Source organism: Elaeis guineensis, chromosome 14, assembly GCF_000442705.2.
Source record: "Elaeis guineensis isolate ETL-2024a chromosome 14, EG11, whole genome shotgun sequence".
Lineage (NCBI taxonomy): Eukaryota > Viridiplantae > Streptophyta > Magnoliopsida > Arecales > Arecaceae > Elaeis > Elaeis guineensis.
In genome coordinates, this window is record NC_026006.2 from 51989456 (window position 1) to 52006554 (window position 17099).

The window sequence follows — 17099 nt, forward strand, 5'->3', positions numbered from 1 at the left end:
TGCTAGACAAGGCTCAAGGGTGGGTGCATCTCTCTATTGAACCACTTTACAATGAAGTGTAGAAGTTTAGTGGGGCAATACTTGCTTGTCCAAGCTTGTTGATGTTGATCTATGGTTTAAGGTTTATGAGTCAGTTTAAGTTGTTTCTCTTCACCAGTAGAATTTACTTGAGGACATGGATAGAGTGATTTGCAGAAGGTCAGAGAGCAATCTTGCTGGTCCAATCTTGTTTATGTTGATCCATCATTTAAGGTTTCTTAAAGGTTTATGAGACCATTGATGTTGCCGCTGCTTTGCCCAAAGAGTATAGGTAGTGAAGACATGTTCCCAAGCTTTTTGAGTTGATTGATTAGAAGTTGAGATTGCTTACTAGGGAATTGGAGTTTGAGGTGAATGCATATGACTTTACCACGTGAATCATTGTAGTCTGCAAGTAATTATCCTCACTCTCAATTCTAAGTTTCTTCCCATTTTCTTGGTGTCTTCATCCTAGACATTGAAGGGACACTACACAAACCTATTGCCATATTTTTTAGACTAATTAGCATGCCTCCGTACCATTTCCCATTTGGACCAATTTTGCTAAATAGGCATGTTCAACAAAATTTATGGAATATTAATTCATAATTGATTCTTTTGTTCATCTTTTGCTATTAAGGGGGTGTTTGGTTCGTGATTGGAATCGGAATCGAAATCGGAATCAGAATCGAAATAGGCATCAGAATAAATTGAAATTAAAATCAAAATAGCCTAATCCTCCGAAGCATTTGGTTCGTGTTTGAAATCAAAATCGGAATGGATGATTCCTATTATTATTATTTGGTTCATACAAAGAATGAAATCGAAGTCAACTCAAATTTTTATTTTTTTTCTTAACTAAAAATAAAAAAAAATCTAGTCCGTCCATACTAATAAAACAAGGGTGGCCCACAAACTCCCTCTTTTAAGTCAAAAAAAAAAAAAATCCAATCTCAAATTCTTAGTTAGCAGTGACCTTGTATAGTTCCTCTGCTCCTCTTTAGAGTGCATCCTCTATGAAGGAAAAGAAATCCCCTCCACCTCCCCGTCCCCTCCACCCTTGCCGACTACCGGCTCTCATCTAGTCTCATGCCGCTCCGCCACCTACGCCGTCGCCTACTCGGCCGTCGCTACCTCGTCCTCCTCCTCGTCGGACCTATGCTCTATTGTTGGCTGTCCCCTCGAAGTTATCAAGATGGATGACTCCAACGCCGCCCACCCATGCCCCCGCATCTACTACGCCTACAACGATGGTAGCCTTGTCGCACGCCTCCATCGTGGGCCCCTCTCCATTGGGCCCCTCTGCCTCCTGTGCTTCATCTTTGCTTGCGCCCACTCTGCCCTCGTCAAGCCCGTCGACATCATCGACTTCAGCCCCACCAGCCCCCTTTCTCTCCCCTCCCAACTCGCCACCTTCTCCCCCTTCCTCGCTGCCCGCTTCTCCTATTGTCTCGTCCCCCACTCCTTTCGCCCTGACTGCCTCTTTTGGCCGCAAGACCAAGGTCAAGCCCAACGATCCCGACGCCACCCCTACCATCGATCACCTCCACGGTGACATCGAGCTAAAGCATGTCGACTTCGATGTTTTTTTTAATTATCATTCCGATGGAATGAGATCTCAATCCAATAGGAAAAGTCCAGATTTGACTCGAGAGATATTAGGCCATTCTCATTCCTCTTTGGAATAGAAATCAGAATAGAATTCCTTCCAACCAAACAGTTGGAATGGGAGTCATCCATTTCAATTCCCATTCTAGATCTTAATTACCCCAACCAAACACCCTCTAAATTCTTTCATATATTTCTTATTCATGTTAGGTATTTAATGCTTAAACATCAATCAATTGGAGAAAGGATCTAGATTTCTGCATCAGATAAGTCAGGTTTATTATCTAAAATATTTTAGTTCCATTAGAGTCAAGGTTCACTATCTTGGTACAAAACTTCGTACCTATAGCATATTGGTATAATGTCAGTATGCCCACTACTCACTACTAGAATTTTTCAGTTTACTGTGGGCCATTATCCCTCGATAATTCCTCGATAAGCCCTCGATAAATGAATTACCGAGGGCTTACCAAGGGACTACAGCTCTGGCAAAAAGCTTCATTGTTAATTACTGAGGGCCCAGTATATCCTTGATAACCCCACAATAATATAATTACCGAGGGATTACCGAGAGAAATATCTGTAGGTAATCACTCGTAAAATATATTTCAAAAGAAAAGACAATCCTCGATACTTAATAAGGGAATGTCCCTTGGTAAGCCCTCATTGATTTTTTCTCAGAAAGTCCTCGGTAAGCCCTTATTGATTTCCCCTCAGAAATCCCTCAGTACTTCCCTCGAAAAGCCCACGATAAACCCTTGATGAATTTTCCTCGAAAAGCCCTCGATAATTCTCGTTGAAAATCCCTCGATAAGCCCTCGATGAATTTTTCTTGAAAAGCCCTCCACAAGCCCTCGGTGATTTTCTTTTACACTCTGTGTGCTCTTTTCATTTGAAACTTTCCTCGGTAGGCCCTCAGTGATCTCTCGGTAATCTGATTTTCCCTCGATAATCTCTCAATAATCACTTAGTAATCTGGTTTTCTTTTTTTTTTCCTCGATGTTTTTTGGTGGTCCCTCGATAATCTGATTTTCTTTTGAAATTTTCTTGATAATTCCTTGATGATCCCTAGGTAATTTGTCCAAAATTCTATTGATATACTCTTATTTGTCCTACCAATTATTATTATGCTGTAAACTAAAATTAAATTGAAATACAGTTTCAAAAACATTCCAAAACCAAATGCATAAAATTAGATTGACAATTAAAACACATCTAATAAATAATATTCAAAATCAAATCCATAACATACATATTATTTTTTCCATCCAAGTCATTAATACAACTATATTTCAATCATCTTTTCTAGTGTTTTCATTAACAGCCTCATCTTCATCACGTTGACGCTGGGGTGCATGCGATACCTACAAACACGTAATACATATATAAAAATTAAAGTTTAAGGCCAAAATAACTTGTAAAATTTCTATGGAACAAAGAGATATTTAACTTATGGGCTCCCATGGAGGTGGCGGAGGATTATGAGTCAAAGTCTCATTGAAATCATAAACTCCAAAAATATACTTCGAAACTCTCGAAGCTCATCTCTAACTTATGCTTGAAATACACCACATGAAGTGCAATCTGAGTTAGACTCTTGAGTTGAAGGATGTGAAGAAGGCACAAATGATGAGGAGGCACAAGAGAATAAGACTAAATTCTTGTTCAGGCTATTTTCAAACCTAATAACTTTTCCCTTCTTAGACCCTTCAGTTGCATCCAACCATAACTATCCATCCACCATAGGTTGAGAGGATGGATCATCCCGTATTTTTCTTGGCTCTCTTGCACATAGTTTTCCTAAAACCAAGAACACTAAATCAACATGAAAGGAAGAAACCAAACACTGAGAACATACTTTTGTAACTTCAATTCAATCTATTTTTTGTACATTACATCTTTATGTTTATTAAAATAATATATCATAGTGTTAGAGACTTGCAATTATTGATTTTGCTTTTTTAAAAATATATTCTCCATTCTTTCTTTTGTGAGTACGATCATAAATTTTTTTGATTGTTATAGGCTGTTTGGTCTCCTTCATCTGCACAAACATAGAACAATTAGATATCTTTTATATTGAAATGAACAGAATTGCATGAGTTTGAATGATTGCGTACAAGCCGAAGTCTGGGTGTTTCTAAACTACATGAACCTCCAACATGTAGACCAGCATCATCGGTAACACATCTATTATTAGAAGCAATAACAGATTTCTTTTTCCAATCAGGATCAACCCATTTATCTACCAAATGATCCCAAATTGCACCTGGTATATACCTTGGACCACGCCCCTTACAGTTTGCAATGTCATCGGTTTTCTTTCTTCCTTTTATTTTTCTCCTCTCCTCACTTAGAATATCACTAAGTCGATCTGAAACACATTTCTCAAAAACTTGCCTTGTCAAAACCTCATCAGCTCTTGTTCTAAATTGATAAACATCCTACATTGCAATGATAAAACAAGATTATGACATACCGCTTTATTTACAAAAAATATGGTAGATAAGAAGTGTAACAATATCTTATTAATTTTACCATACCATGAACTGCTGAAAAACTAAGTCTTTGACAGCTTGTGACTATTTTCTAAAAGTGGTCTCTGGACATGATATATGTGTATGAATTAAATCTGAAATCCATCTTGTCACAATTTTGGATAAACTCTCCTGATCACAAATCAACAAAATATAGTTACAAACATAATATTAAAAGTCAAAGTAATGTCATGCCATAACATGAAATATGTACCATATATCTAACCTGTTTGAGATAATAGTGATTAATGTTCCACCATCGTCTGGAAGGTCCATATGCTCTTGAGCAACACTTTCATCTAATACACGTTCATCTTTAGTCAAAAGAATAACAAAGCAAATAAATAAATAAAAATTAAAGTTAGACAGACGAAAGTTTATGAGGTTTAGGTTATTTAAAAGAATAACATGACCACTTACCCTCTGGAGATGGATCATGTGGCATCGATGGAGTCCTATTGGATGGTCCCCGAGTATATGATCCAAGAACAGATGCTTCCAAAGATGGTGGATCTGATGAGGATAGTGGAGGTCTAAGAGAAGGTTCCCCTACCATATGAGGAGTATTGGCTCTACTACATCCTCTGCCACCCATACTACATCCTCTAGTCATGCTAAAAATATAAAATAAATGCAACTAAGATAAAAAAAATATTTTAAAAATTTTAAAAAAAAGAGCAATACTTATAAAAATACATTATCTATAGTATACAAATAAATTTGCAACAATTGTCATAATTGTTAGTTGACCCTCATGTCATCATCACTTTCAGTGAATGAACATGCTCTTCATCATCACTTTCACTAAAGTCTTCTTCATTATATATTTCTCCTTGTTGAACTTCAAACTCTTCATCTGCAAGTTGTAGATTATTAGTGACATTTGCCATCACTTTCTCTATTTCGCTTTTATCATACAACTCAATTTGCTTATCTACTTCACATTCATTTCGGATGTTTCTCAATCTTTCATCAAGCTCATCTTTCAGAAAATGATCGACAGAGCCTTGATGGTTTGGCACAATGCCTTCTGAATATGTAGACTCCACCACCCTTTGAGGCATAACCTTACATGCAACCCACCAATCACTTCTATATTTTTTGGTAGATGGATAATTTGTGTAATACACTTGTTGAGCTTGCTTAGCTAAAATGAATGACTCATATGATCCTAGCCTTGATCTATGCTTGATTTCTACAAGACTATGCAAGTTATCAACTTTAACTCCTTTAATTGGATCAAATCATTGACATTTGAACAAAAATACATTGTTCACTCCCAAGTAGTTCAATTCTACTATCTCTTCCAAAACTCTATAATAATCAAGTTCTGCCTCTCCAAAAATACTTTCCTTGATACACACACCACTATTGCATATGGTTCTACCTTGTGCATATTTCTTGGTGTGAAATTTATAACCATTCATAACAAATCCCTTATAACAACTCACACTTTTTAATGGGCCATAACCTAGTGCACGTATATATTGGTCTTCAATGCCATGACCTTCTAAAATCTATGTGAAAGATAAATGATTCTAGTTAACATAAACTTCTTTAAAAACATGAATTGTAGATCATATAAAATCACCACTTACAGTTTGCTTTAACCACTCGGCAAAGCTTTCATTATGTTGTTTATTAAGTGCCTCATCAGTAATAGATGGATTTTTGTCTCTTATAATGCCATCAAATTTTTTAATTTTACACAAATAAATAATTAATGCAAACCAACTTTACAAATACTGAATTCTATTTCATATTATAAACTTCAGTCATGTCATTTTACTCCAAGTATGATCCAATTTTAGCATAATTGAGGAGGACATACGTTTGAGCTGACAGTAATTCTTGATCTGTTAATATTTATTTTTCATTATAGCTAATGGAACGATCACGATATGAGAAAATAGCTGACTGACCATCGACATCTTCATATTCACCGTCATCATTTCGAGGAACTCTTATTCTTTTTGTCTCAACATGTGGTTCAAAATATAATGAATAAAAATTAAATATTTTCTCTATTATGTATGCCTCACATATTGATCCTTCCATCCTTGCCTTATTATAAACTTTTTTTTAAGCTTTGCATGCACCTGCATTTTATGAAAAAAAATTGTTGTCATACCGCATATATTTTTATGAATTTAAAAGTATTATTTTTTTATTTAAATATAATATTATCTCTCAAAAAGATACATCCAACGGTATTGCACTGGACCTCCAACCTTTACTTCATAAGCTAGATGGATAGTTAAATGCGCCATTTAATCAAAAAAAGATGGAAAAAATATTCTCTCAAGTTTATAGATTGTCTTAATTGCATGCTTCTTAAGTATATCCACTTTATCAATTTGGAGCTCACGAGCACAGAGGTCTCTAAAACACTAACTAAGATTTGTTAATGCCTCCCAAATAAGTCTAGGCAACAAGTCCCGGAATGCCAATGGTAAAAACCTCTGCATGAACACATGCATGACAGTCATAGAATTTCATCCCAATAATTTTACATTCATCCACATTAACATAGCAGGATATGTTCGAAGCATAGCTATCTAAGAATCTCAGTACCTTCAACCATTCATAAACAATCTAAATCTCAGGCTTTGATAATACATACGTGGCCTTAAGCTTGGTAAACTTGTCATTATTTAATCACTTCAACTCTAAATCAGGCTTCTTGCATATTGATTTTAAATCCTCCCTAGCTTAAGGGTTATCTTTAGTCTTCCCCTTAACATCCATCAAAGTGTTAAACATATTATCAAACACATTCTTTTCAATGTGCATTATGTCTAAATTATGACGAATTAAATTAGTGGTCCAATAAGGTAACTCTCAGAATATACTAATCTTTGTCCAATCATGCTCTTTACCAAATCCAAAAAGTTTTTATGGACCACATTTTGTGCCAAATATGATTTGTTTGAAAGATAACACACGAGACAAAATTTTCTTCCTATCCAACCTAGGAGGAGGTAAGGAATATTCAATCATGTTTCTCTGGAAGGCATCCCTTGATTTTCAAATTGGATGATTGGGTGACAAAAATTGTCTATGGCAGTCAAACCAACTTGGTTTTCTGCCATGTTTAAGAGTGAAAGCCTTTGTGTGCTCTATACAAGAAGAACATGCCATTTTACCATGTGTGCTCCATCCTGATAATATACCATAAGTTGAAAAATTATTTATTGTTTATAGTAATGTTGCTTTCATCATAAAATTTTGCTTACTGTGGGTATCATAAGTTAAAATCCCATCATTCCATAATATCTTGAGCTCATCGATTAAAGGCCTGAAGTATACATCTATACTTTTATTTGGAGAGTTAGAACCCGAAATGATCAAAGTCAAAAATAAGTAGGAAGATTTCATGCACATTGTAGGCGGTAGATTGTAAGGAGTGACAAAGACAGGACAACATAAATAAGGAGTAGCAAAGTGTCCGAATGGAGTGAAACCATCTGTACATAATCTTAACCTTACATGACGTGCATCGATGGCAAATTCAGGGTGTTTCACATTAAATTATTTCCATACCTTACCATCAACTGGATGACTAATAATATTTGGATCATTTTTTTTATGTTGCTTATGCCATCTTATATGCTTGGATGTACTGTCGGACATATACAATTTTTGCAACCTAGGTGTAAGTGGGAGGTAATGAAGCACTTGACAAGGCATATTTTGCTTTTTGCCTTATTGATGAGGTTTAAACTGAGCATGACCACATATTGAACACTCTCTTTTATTTTTATCATCTCCATGGTATAACATACAATGATTCGAATAAGAGTGTATTTTCTTATATCCCAAACCCAACTCACCTACCATTCTTTTAGCTTGATAAAAATTTTCAGGTAATTTCTTGATTTCAGGTAGCATGTTTTTTATTAAAGTCAACAATCGATTAAAACAACCATCACTCATATTATACTCAGACTTGCAGTCCAACAACTAAGAGACAGCAGATAGCTTTGTATAGTTTTTACAATCATCCCATAAGGGTTCATCTGTATCACTTAAAAGATTAAAGAACCTTGCAGCAGTACGATTAGGATCTTCTTCCAACAATTCAAATTCATGATTAAAGGAAAAACCGACTGCATCTATTACCATATCCCTATAAAGATTTCCCCTAACATACCCTTCCTCTTCACCTCTCGTTAAATTTGAAGCATTCACTATGTTTTTCAAACCTTCACCATGTATTGACCATCTCTTGTAGTGTTTCATAAAGCCTTTCCTCAACAGGTGCACCTCTACATTCACTTTGTCTAAAAAATGTTTGCTTTTACAAAGTGCACAAGGACATTTAATTTGACCATCTTGTATGTTAGACGGATTTGAATAAGCAAAGCTTATAAACTCATCAATGTCATTTCTGAATTCATCAGACACACCATACTCAGCCCAACGATTATACATCCAACTATAATCAACCGACATAATTCTATACATCATATACAATCGGCAATCATTTATCAAAACATTAATGCATGATGGAAACTTGAGTTGGTTTCTACATGTTTCTACCTTACGAAGAAACTAGTTCAAGTTTTCAATTATGGTTAAAGAATGTCAAGTACATACGGTAAAAAATATAAATTGATACATACTCTTTGTTTGTCTCTTGGGTATCATTTTTATAAATGATAAAGCTGGGAACTTTGTAGGCCTATGATCAAAACTGAACTTTCTATCTCATAGATATTATGCAGAAGCATAAGAATGAGAGAAATTTCAAATCACTAATTTTTTGAGTAGTAAAACATTTATAATATAAATTTTTGGAAGATAGGGCCTTCTAAATTTTTGAAAAGAAATCAGAGAATAAATTTGTGGAATAAAACTTCATAATTATACATAATCAAACCAAGTGACCAACCCATATACAAATATCTGAATATAGTTTAACTATTCTATTATAATGAATATATTATCCACATTCAATGAAGAGAAAATAATGAATGCAAGATATATCGTGATGTTGATCGTACATCAATTGAATAATTTTCAAGGATTTATAAACATTAAAAAAATAAACGAAATAAATTAGTTAAGCTAGATGAATATAAATAAAATAAATTATTGTACATTGTTTATGAAGAAACACCAAATTAGTTAAGCGAGATGTGACAGTCAACTACTTATAACTTGAGAAGACTCTGGATGTAGTGCTTAACAGGAAAAGAAAGCTTATCTCTACGTCCTGATTTCAAGTACACAAAAAGACCGAGATATGAAAAAAATATAAAAATTATTATAACTAGAGCAACATAAAGATTCCTCTCTACATGCAAGGAATGTAATCAGGAGATAAAATTGTAACACCCCTTATATAAAAATGGTAATGAGAAGAAAATCCAATATCAATGTAGTAATGAGGAGACACAAAACAAGAGAAAATGTAAACATCAAAAAGTAACAGCTTTTATCAAACTACAATATTAAAGTTAGCTAATGTGGGTATCACCATATGCTAATAATCATGATCTTTGCTTTCATTTCTTCTCCCTCCCCACTCTCCCTTCCACTAAACATACAATATATATATCAATTTCACCCCAAACTAAAATAAAATTATCTGGGTCCTATTATCTTTGTTTGTTTCATTCCAATCTCTTCATGGCCCAAAATTTTAAGAGGGATGATTAAACTTTAACAAGAAATTCCTATTTCTGTACCTTAAAAGTTATAGAGAAGCATAAATAAAAGGGCATACTTCTCACCCCAAATCAGAAAATACCAAATAACAATAACTAGACATATAAATAGAAAACCTGAAATAAGATGGTGAGTCGAGCATGGGGAGCCGTACAAATCTTGCTAAAAGCACCGTCAATACCACCGACAATATCACTCCACAATCTCAAAATAAGATATTCTATTGCATATTTATAATAACAGAAAAATACACAAATTCATGAAAATGAACAAAAGGGTAAATCAGAGAAAAAAATGCATTAATATTAGTTCAAAGTAAATCAGAACTTGGCATTGAAGCAGAACCGTTAAGGTTGGTTAATTTTGTCGGAGAAAATCAGAGAAAAAAGAGAGACAAAGTAATATTCATTTTGCTACGGTGGCCCAGATCTATAGATCCTCCATGAGACTTTTGTTCCTAAAGAAATAGACACATGAGTTCAGAGAGAGAGAGATTTGTTGAACAAAATCTATGCAAAGATGAGAGAGAGATCGAGAAAGACACACAAGAGAAGGAACAGAAAGCAAAGGGTGAGAGTGAGAATATGGTGTTTTTGGTTCAAGGCAATATATACTTAAAAAAAAAAAAGAATATCGAGGGACCAACACCCTCAGTATCCCCTCATAAATCAAAAAATATTTACCAAGAGAAAATTTTTCTCGATAAATCCTCGGTATTTAGCAATAGATGTTAAATATTAGTTACCGAAGGAACATTTCCCTCGATATTCCATCGTTAAATATTACCGACAGCAATTTTCATCGGTAATCTATTAGTAATAAAAAAGATATTAATTAGAAAAAATTTCCTCACTAAACCCTCAGTAATCCCTCGCTAATTTTGGCACAAAAATTTTATTTCCACAAGTAAAAATTTTAATAAAATTTTACCGAGGGAATGGTTTCCCCTCAGTGAGCCCTCATTATTATCGAGGGATTTTCACCCCTCGGTAATTTTTCCTCGGTAAAATGTTAATATCTAGTAGTAACTAGGGTTGGTTTGATTTACCGATCATATTGAGTCATAGTTCCATATCAATACAATATGCTTTTCCTGATACGGGGCATATATCTTGGTATGACGAACTTGGTTGGAGTAAGCATTTAGATGTTATTTTTTTGAGATGGAATGAGTAAAGATTGTGCCTTTTTTTTTTTTTTTGATTAAACATATTGACTACATAAGCTGCTTTATATTTGTGATGGTGAGAAATGTAGCATAAGGATAGAAGTGAGGTGTAAGGCACACCAACTATAGATAGGATTCTCACCAAAGCAGGCCACAGAATATAAGATTCTAACCAAAAAGTCCATGAGTCCAATTTTTCTTAAAGATCAGAAAACACAATGAATTACTCGTCACCTACTTTAAAATTTAATTACAAGAATGATAGAAGTTAAAAGTAACTATACGACAAATTTCCTAAGCAATAAATGATGATTCAATCTTCACCAAATTTTCTAAAATTCTAACCTGTAGAGCATCACATTACTTACTTATAAAAAATAGGGTTGGATGTCATCCTTTTACTAGCTAAACATTGAGTTGCCCTCAAGTTTGTTTACTTAATATTTAACTTGATCGCCATCCTACAGGTTCATTTCTGGTGCACCAATATGTTAGCCTGAACCATACATATTCCAATCTTTTTCTTCTTTAAGAAAAATAAAAATCAGACTTTACACCTTTTTTATTATACATCCCAGATTCTAACAATAACCAGTTTTCCTTCAGCACTGAGCATAACGACCTTTTTGACCTTAAACTCAAGCATATGATTTTTTTTTATGGAGATTGAGCGAGAAGTAGTCATAAGGTTTGAGTTCCAGAGATATGTAAATGGTGTTATACAAAATGAAAAAAGAAAAAAAGTGAGCAGGGGGTCTATGGAAGACATAGGGCTAGATCTATTATTGCTTTCTTAGCTTCAAGAGCTAAATCAGAGTTGCCATGTTCGGGTTATCTCTACTATTATTAATGAAATAAAGCATCCAACTACCATCCATGACCTGTCCTGATTCTCTTGTCTATGAGTCCCACGTAATATCTTTAACTCCCACCCCTAACACACCCAAAAAAAACCAAAGAAAACAACTTCACAAGTCTCCACCAACTGCACAGATATAACTATCTCTGTTTTAATATACACTTCTATGTTAGTTACATTTATGCTTTCTTCAGGGGTCAAGAATAAGAGGAGCATCAGCTGAAAGCATAAGTGTATTTATCAAGACACAAAAAGGTTAGCTAGGGTATATGTGTAGCGAAAATTTAGTACAGGGGCAAAATGATAATTTTAAAACTTTTTCAAAATTACTATTTTACAGCAGAATTATTAATTAATCTCATTAATTAATACTAATTAACCCTACACTAGGATCTAAATATGATACAACAGCATGCATTTAAATTTGAAATTCAAATTTGAATCAATAAACCTTTTACAGTACTGTGTTCAGAACACATCACCTTTTGCGGGTAGTCGATCACCGCAATCTGATCACCGTCGGGGGCTCTGATCGTCATGTCGCAGCCACACAAATGTCTGGCCTCTGCGGATCGTCCACACGAAGCTCCCGTCTGATCAGCTCCTCACGAATGCTGGTTCGTGATTTCACCCTTTTGATGGCAGATGTTGATCGAACTCCTTCGATCAATGTGTGCCGACTCCTCGGATACTCCGGATCGTTTGCACGATTGCTTGAGAGGCTGATGGATCTCTCCCTGAAATTTGGTGGACTCACGACACTCGTGGAACATCAATCTCACTTCCCAAACCCTAGGTAGAAATCCTAGGGTACACACTAGAAACCCTGCGCTCAATTTTCTTTCTTTTCTTTCTTTTTCTCTCGGAAGGTTTTGGACCTTCACCTTGTGCAAAAACTTTCCTCACGCCCCAAAGTTTCTCTCCTAAAATTTCTATACACGTCCCACCTTTCTCCTCTTTTTAAAACAACGTCGAATGTGTCTTATCCGCGTGAGAGGATAAAGATAAGTGGTTGCACATTTGAATTCAAATCAAATTTGAATTCAAATACAAAACCAACTCATCCCTATCCACTTGTGCGTGAGAAGAGAAGGGGCGTGAGTTGATTTGTGCGTGGAGAGTTTACACGAGAAATATTTTCTCGTGTAAAATATGGGGCGCACAAGATAAGACCATGGCGCATGGATTAGTTGGTTGCTCATTCAAATTCAAACTTTCTTTTGAATTTGAATGGCCAACCAACTTATTTTTATCCAGATATTTGGTGCATAAGGGTGGGCGTGGGATGGCTTCTGCGTGGAGAAAATTCACGAGAAATTGCTTCTCGTGAATTTAAATATGCACAGAAGAAATGAGGTGGCGCAGGGAGAAAAGTCAAGGTGGTTTGAACCTAATTGAGCCAACCTAATCTAAATAGGTTAAGCACAATTAGAATAAATTAAATCCAACTTAATTAGGCTTAATTAGGCTCAATAAAATCTTAATCAAATCAGGAATTAACTAAACCTAACCCCTGATCAAATCAGTGACTAAACCACCTTAGCGATTAGGTCAACATTTAACCTAATCGGGTCAATCCAAACTGAATCCAATTCAATTGGACTTGATCCAAAAATAATTACTCAATCAAATTGAGTTAATTAGCGATCAAATCACTAATTAAATCTCTCATAAATATCGAGTCCAAATCCGATGGGCAATCAAGCATCAGAGACCATCGATATGAAACCCTGATCAAAGAGTTTAAATTTCAAATTCAAAATTTAAAATTCAAAATTTTAACCCCGGTACCCAAAATGTGTGGAACTCATGATCAAAGAATCCTAATTCTCAATCATAGAGTCCCAGACACATAAGACTCATAATCAGCCATCTGATCAGAAAGGAACCACTAATGTGTGTGACCCCTTAGGTTTGAACCTAAGCCGGTAGCACAGGAACCAATTCCTGTACTAATCGAAGTGACCATCTAGCAATGGTACCCGACGATCGGATAGGTCGAATAATCGCAATCACAACATTCAGAACCTACGTGAATATGGTTACCGTATAATTCATCCCTTTTGACCCCTGTGTTTAGGACGACTCAGGGTTAAACTGTCAACCCTGATGATATCATCCAAATCGTGCTCAACTCAATTAGTCCTGTGACTCCTCACTAGGACTATTCTGGCCAAGGTTTTGCTAAATTGAAACACGACTGTACACAGCTCCTAAACTGGAGTGGTCAATCCCATCTTGACACACGCACCGACAAGTCAAGTACTTGACTACACCCAGCAGCCTTCCGTCATTGAATAAGAAATTCAGGTAGTCCAGTGCCTAAGTGCAGTGAGTTGCTTGCAAGTCACCGTGGCGGTCTCAGGTCGGAGGGATATTTATACCCATATCCCATCGGAGCAAATCTTGACAGCAGAAATAGCTCCGGAGTTGGTCACGTTCAGTGCAGATGTACCATTACATCTCACCTGTATGCCATACCAGTGTCTCCACACTCTTTGGTTATGAGGACAACCAACCCATATGGCACACAACGACCTATGCTCGATAAATGTTGTCGTCCTTGGTAACAACGTATCATTTGGTCGCGAACATGTTTAAGGACTAAGCGATAAATCCTCCTTTGTCGAGTCTAAATAATCCTAAGGACTTCACCACAACACAGGAGTTCATTAGAAGATGAAACATTTGTGATGAAAAAATATCAAAATAACTTTTATTTATTTATAATTCATGTACTAATACAAAAGGAGCACAACCGTCAACAGGCTGACGATTGGCTTTGGGACACTATTCCCAACAATCTCCCACTTGGCCTAAAGCCTATCGGTGCAGTATCTAATACCCATCTTCGACTTGTAGTCATTGAACTCCTTCACCGCAATGGCTTTAGTGAATGGGTCGACCAGGTTCTCCTTCCCATCGATCTTCTGAAGGTCGACGTCACCTCGATCCACGATCTTTCGGATGAGATGGTAGCGGCGCAGAATATGCTTCGTCCGCTGGTGTGCCTTTGGTTCCTTCGCCTGAGCAATGGCTCCAGAGCTGTCGCAGTAGAGCAGAACTGGACCAACAAGGGAGGGTGCTACTCCGAGCTCGGTGATGAATTTCTTCAGCCACACCGCTTCTTTGGCAGCATCTGATGCAGCAATATACTCCGCCTCGCATACTGAATCAGCCACAATGTGCTGCTTGAAACTCTTCCAGCAGACAGCCCCACCATTAAGGGTAAAAATAAATCCTGACATACTCTTGCTATCATCGCGATCAGACTGGAAACTAGAGTCTGTAAACCCTATAAGTCTCAAGTCTGATTCACCATATATAGCCACTGGTCCTTAGTATTTCTTAAATACTTCAGGATGGTTTTAACAACCTTCCAGTGATTCTCTCCTGGATCAGATTGGTATCTACTCACTACCCCTAGTGAGTATGCCACATCTGGTCGTGTACATGTCATGGCGTACATGATAGATCCCACTGTCGAAGCATATGGAATCCTACCCATACGCTCTCTCTCTCTTGAGGTGTTGTCGGACAATCCCTCTTCGAGAGAGAAATTCCATGGCCTATCGATAGATAGCCTTTCTTGAAATTTTCCATGCTGAACCTTTTCAGCATAGTATCAATGTACGTGGACTGGGATAAGCCAAGAAACTTTTTGGATCTATCGAAGCTTCTCCCAGATCCTTCATGGAGAACTATGACAATAGCCAAATCTTTATTCCCTGTAATGTAGGGACATCATTCTCGATTAAGAGAATGTCATCCACATACAATACAAGAAATACTACTACTGGACCATTAGCCCACTTATAAATGCAGGGCTCTTCTCCGTTCTTAACGAAGCTATACGTTTTGATCGTCCTATCAAAATGTATGTTCCAACTCCGAGATGCCTGCTTAAGTCCATAAATGGACCTCTGTAGCTTGCACACCTTAGACTCATCTGTGGATGTGAACCCTTCAGGTTGTATCATATACACCTCTTCGTCCAGCTCTCCGTTTAGAAAAGCTGTCTTCACATCCATCTGCCAGATTTCATAGTCCAGATGGGCAGCTATCGCAAACATAATCCGAATGGATTTGAGCATTGCCACAGGAGAAAATGTCTCGTCATAGTCTATACCATAACGTTGACGATATCCCTTGGCAACCAGACGGACTTTATAGGTCTCCACCTTTCCGTCTACGCCCTTCTTCCTTTTGAAGACCCACTTACACCCTATGGGTTTTACTCCTTTGGGTGGGTCAACCAATGTCCACACATCGTTGACCTTCATGGACTCCATTTCGGATTTCATGGCCTCTAGCCATTTCTCAGAGTCAGATCTCTGCATTGCATCCATGTAGGTGATCGGATCCTCATCATTTTCATCAAGTTCGACAGGATCACTATCCCGGACCAAGAAACTATAGTATCTGTCCGGTTGATGTGGTACTCTACCAGACCGCCTTAAGGATGCATAATCAATGGGCTCCGGATCTGATCAAATCAAATCCGGTTCAAGTTCAGTAACATGTGTCGATTTTTCCACCTGTCGAACTTTGTCAAGTTCGACCTTAGAGGCAACAGTTTTTTCACTAAGGAACTCCTTTTCTAAAAAATTGCCTTAAGGCTAACAAACACCTTTTGCTCATCAGCAAGGTAGAAATAATACCCTTTGGTCTCTTTTGGGTACCTTATAAAATTACACTTGTCAAACCTAGGTCCAAGCTTGTCTGTAATTAAACGTTTAACATAAGCCGGACACCCCCAAACCCTAAGGTGCGAGAGTACTGGCTTACGTCCTATCCATATCTCATATGACGTTTTGGCTACAGACTTACTCGGAACTCTATTTAGAAGGTTACAAGCCGATTCGAGCGCATATCCCCAGAGGAAGATCGGCAGACCAGCAAACCCCATCATAGATCGAACCATGTCTAACAGGATCCGATTCCTCCTTTCAGACACACCATTATGCTGTGGTGTTCCAGGAGGAGTCCATTGAGAGAGAATCCCATTCTCCCCTAGATACGTCAGAAACTCATTGGAAAGGTATTCACCTCCTCGATCAGATCGAAGAGTTTTAATACACTTCCCAGTTTGTTTTTCTATCTCATTTCGGAATAGTTTGAACATTTCAAATGATTCCGACTTATGTTTCATTAAATAGACATACCCATACCTAGATAGGTCGTCTGTGAAGGTTATGAAGTAGAAAAATCTACCTCTTGCACTTGAGCTCATGGG

At 36.8% G+C, this 17099-nt stretch overlaps 1 protein-coding gene across 3 annotated transcripts in view; it reads right to left on the reverse strand.

The window, feature by feature from the left end:
• Positions 1 to 1467: 1467 nt before the first annotated feature.
• LOC105057573 (iron-sulfur assembly protein IscA-like 2, mitochondrial) overlaps positions 1468 to 17099 on the reverse strand; it is a 25953-nt gene continuing 10321 nt past the window's right edge. Inside the window, exons 4-7 of one of the 3 annotated variants that reach the window (XR_002166035.3) lie at positions 4584 to 4777; positions 4390 to 4462; positions 4170 to 4295; positions 1468 to 4070 (exon numbers count right to left, since the gene is read on the reverse strand). Coding sequence is in view for 2 of the 3 variants with exons in the window: in XM_010940217.3 (XP_010938519.2) it covers positions 4274 to 4295; positions 4390 to 4462 (95 nt within the window). In the remaining variant the exon portion in view is untranslated. Of the gene's footprint in view, positions 4071 to 4169; positions 4296 to 4389; positions 4478 to 4583; positions 4778 to 17099 lie in introns of all 3 variants that reach the window. The other 2 variants (XM_073248931.1, XM_010940217.3) reach the window with 2 other exon arrangements.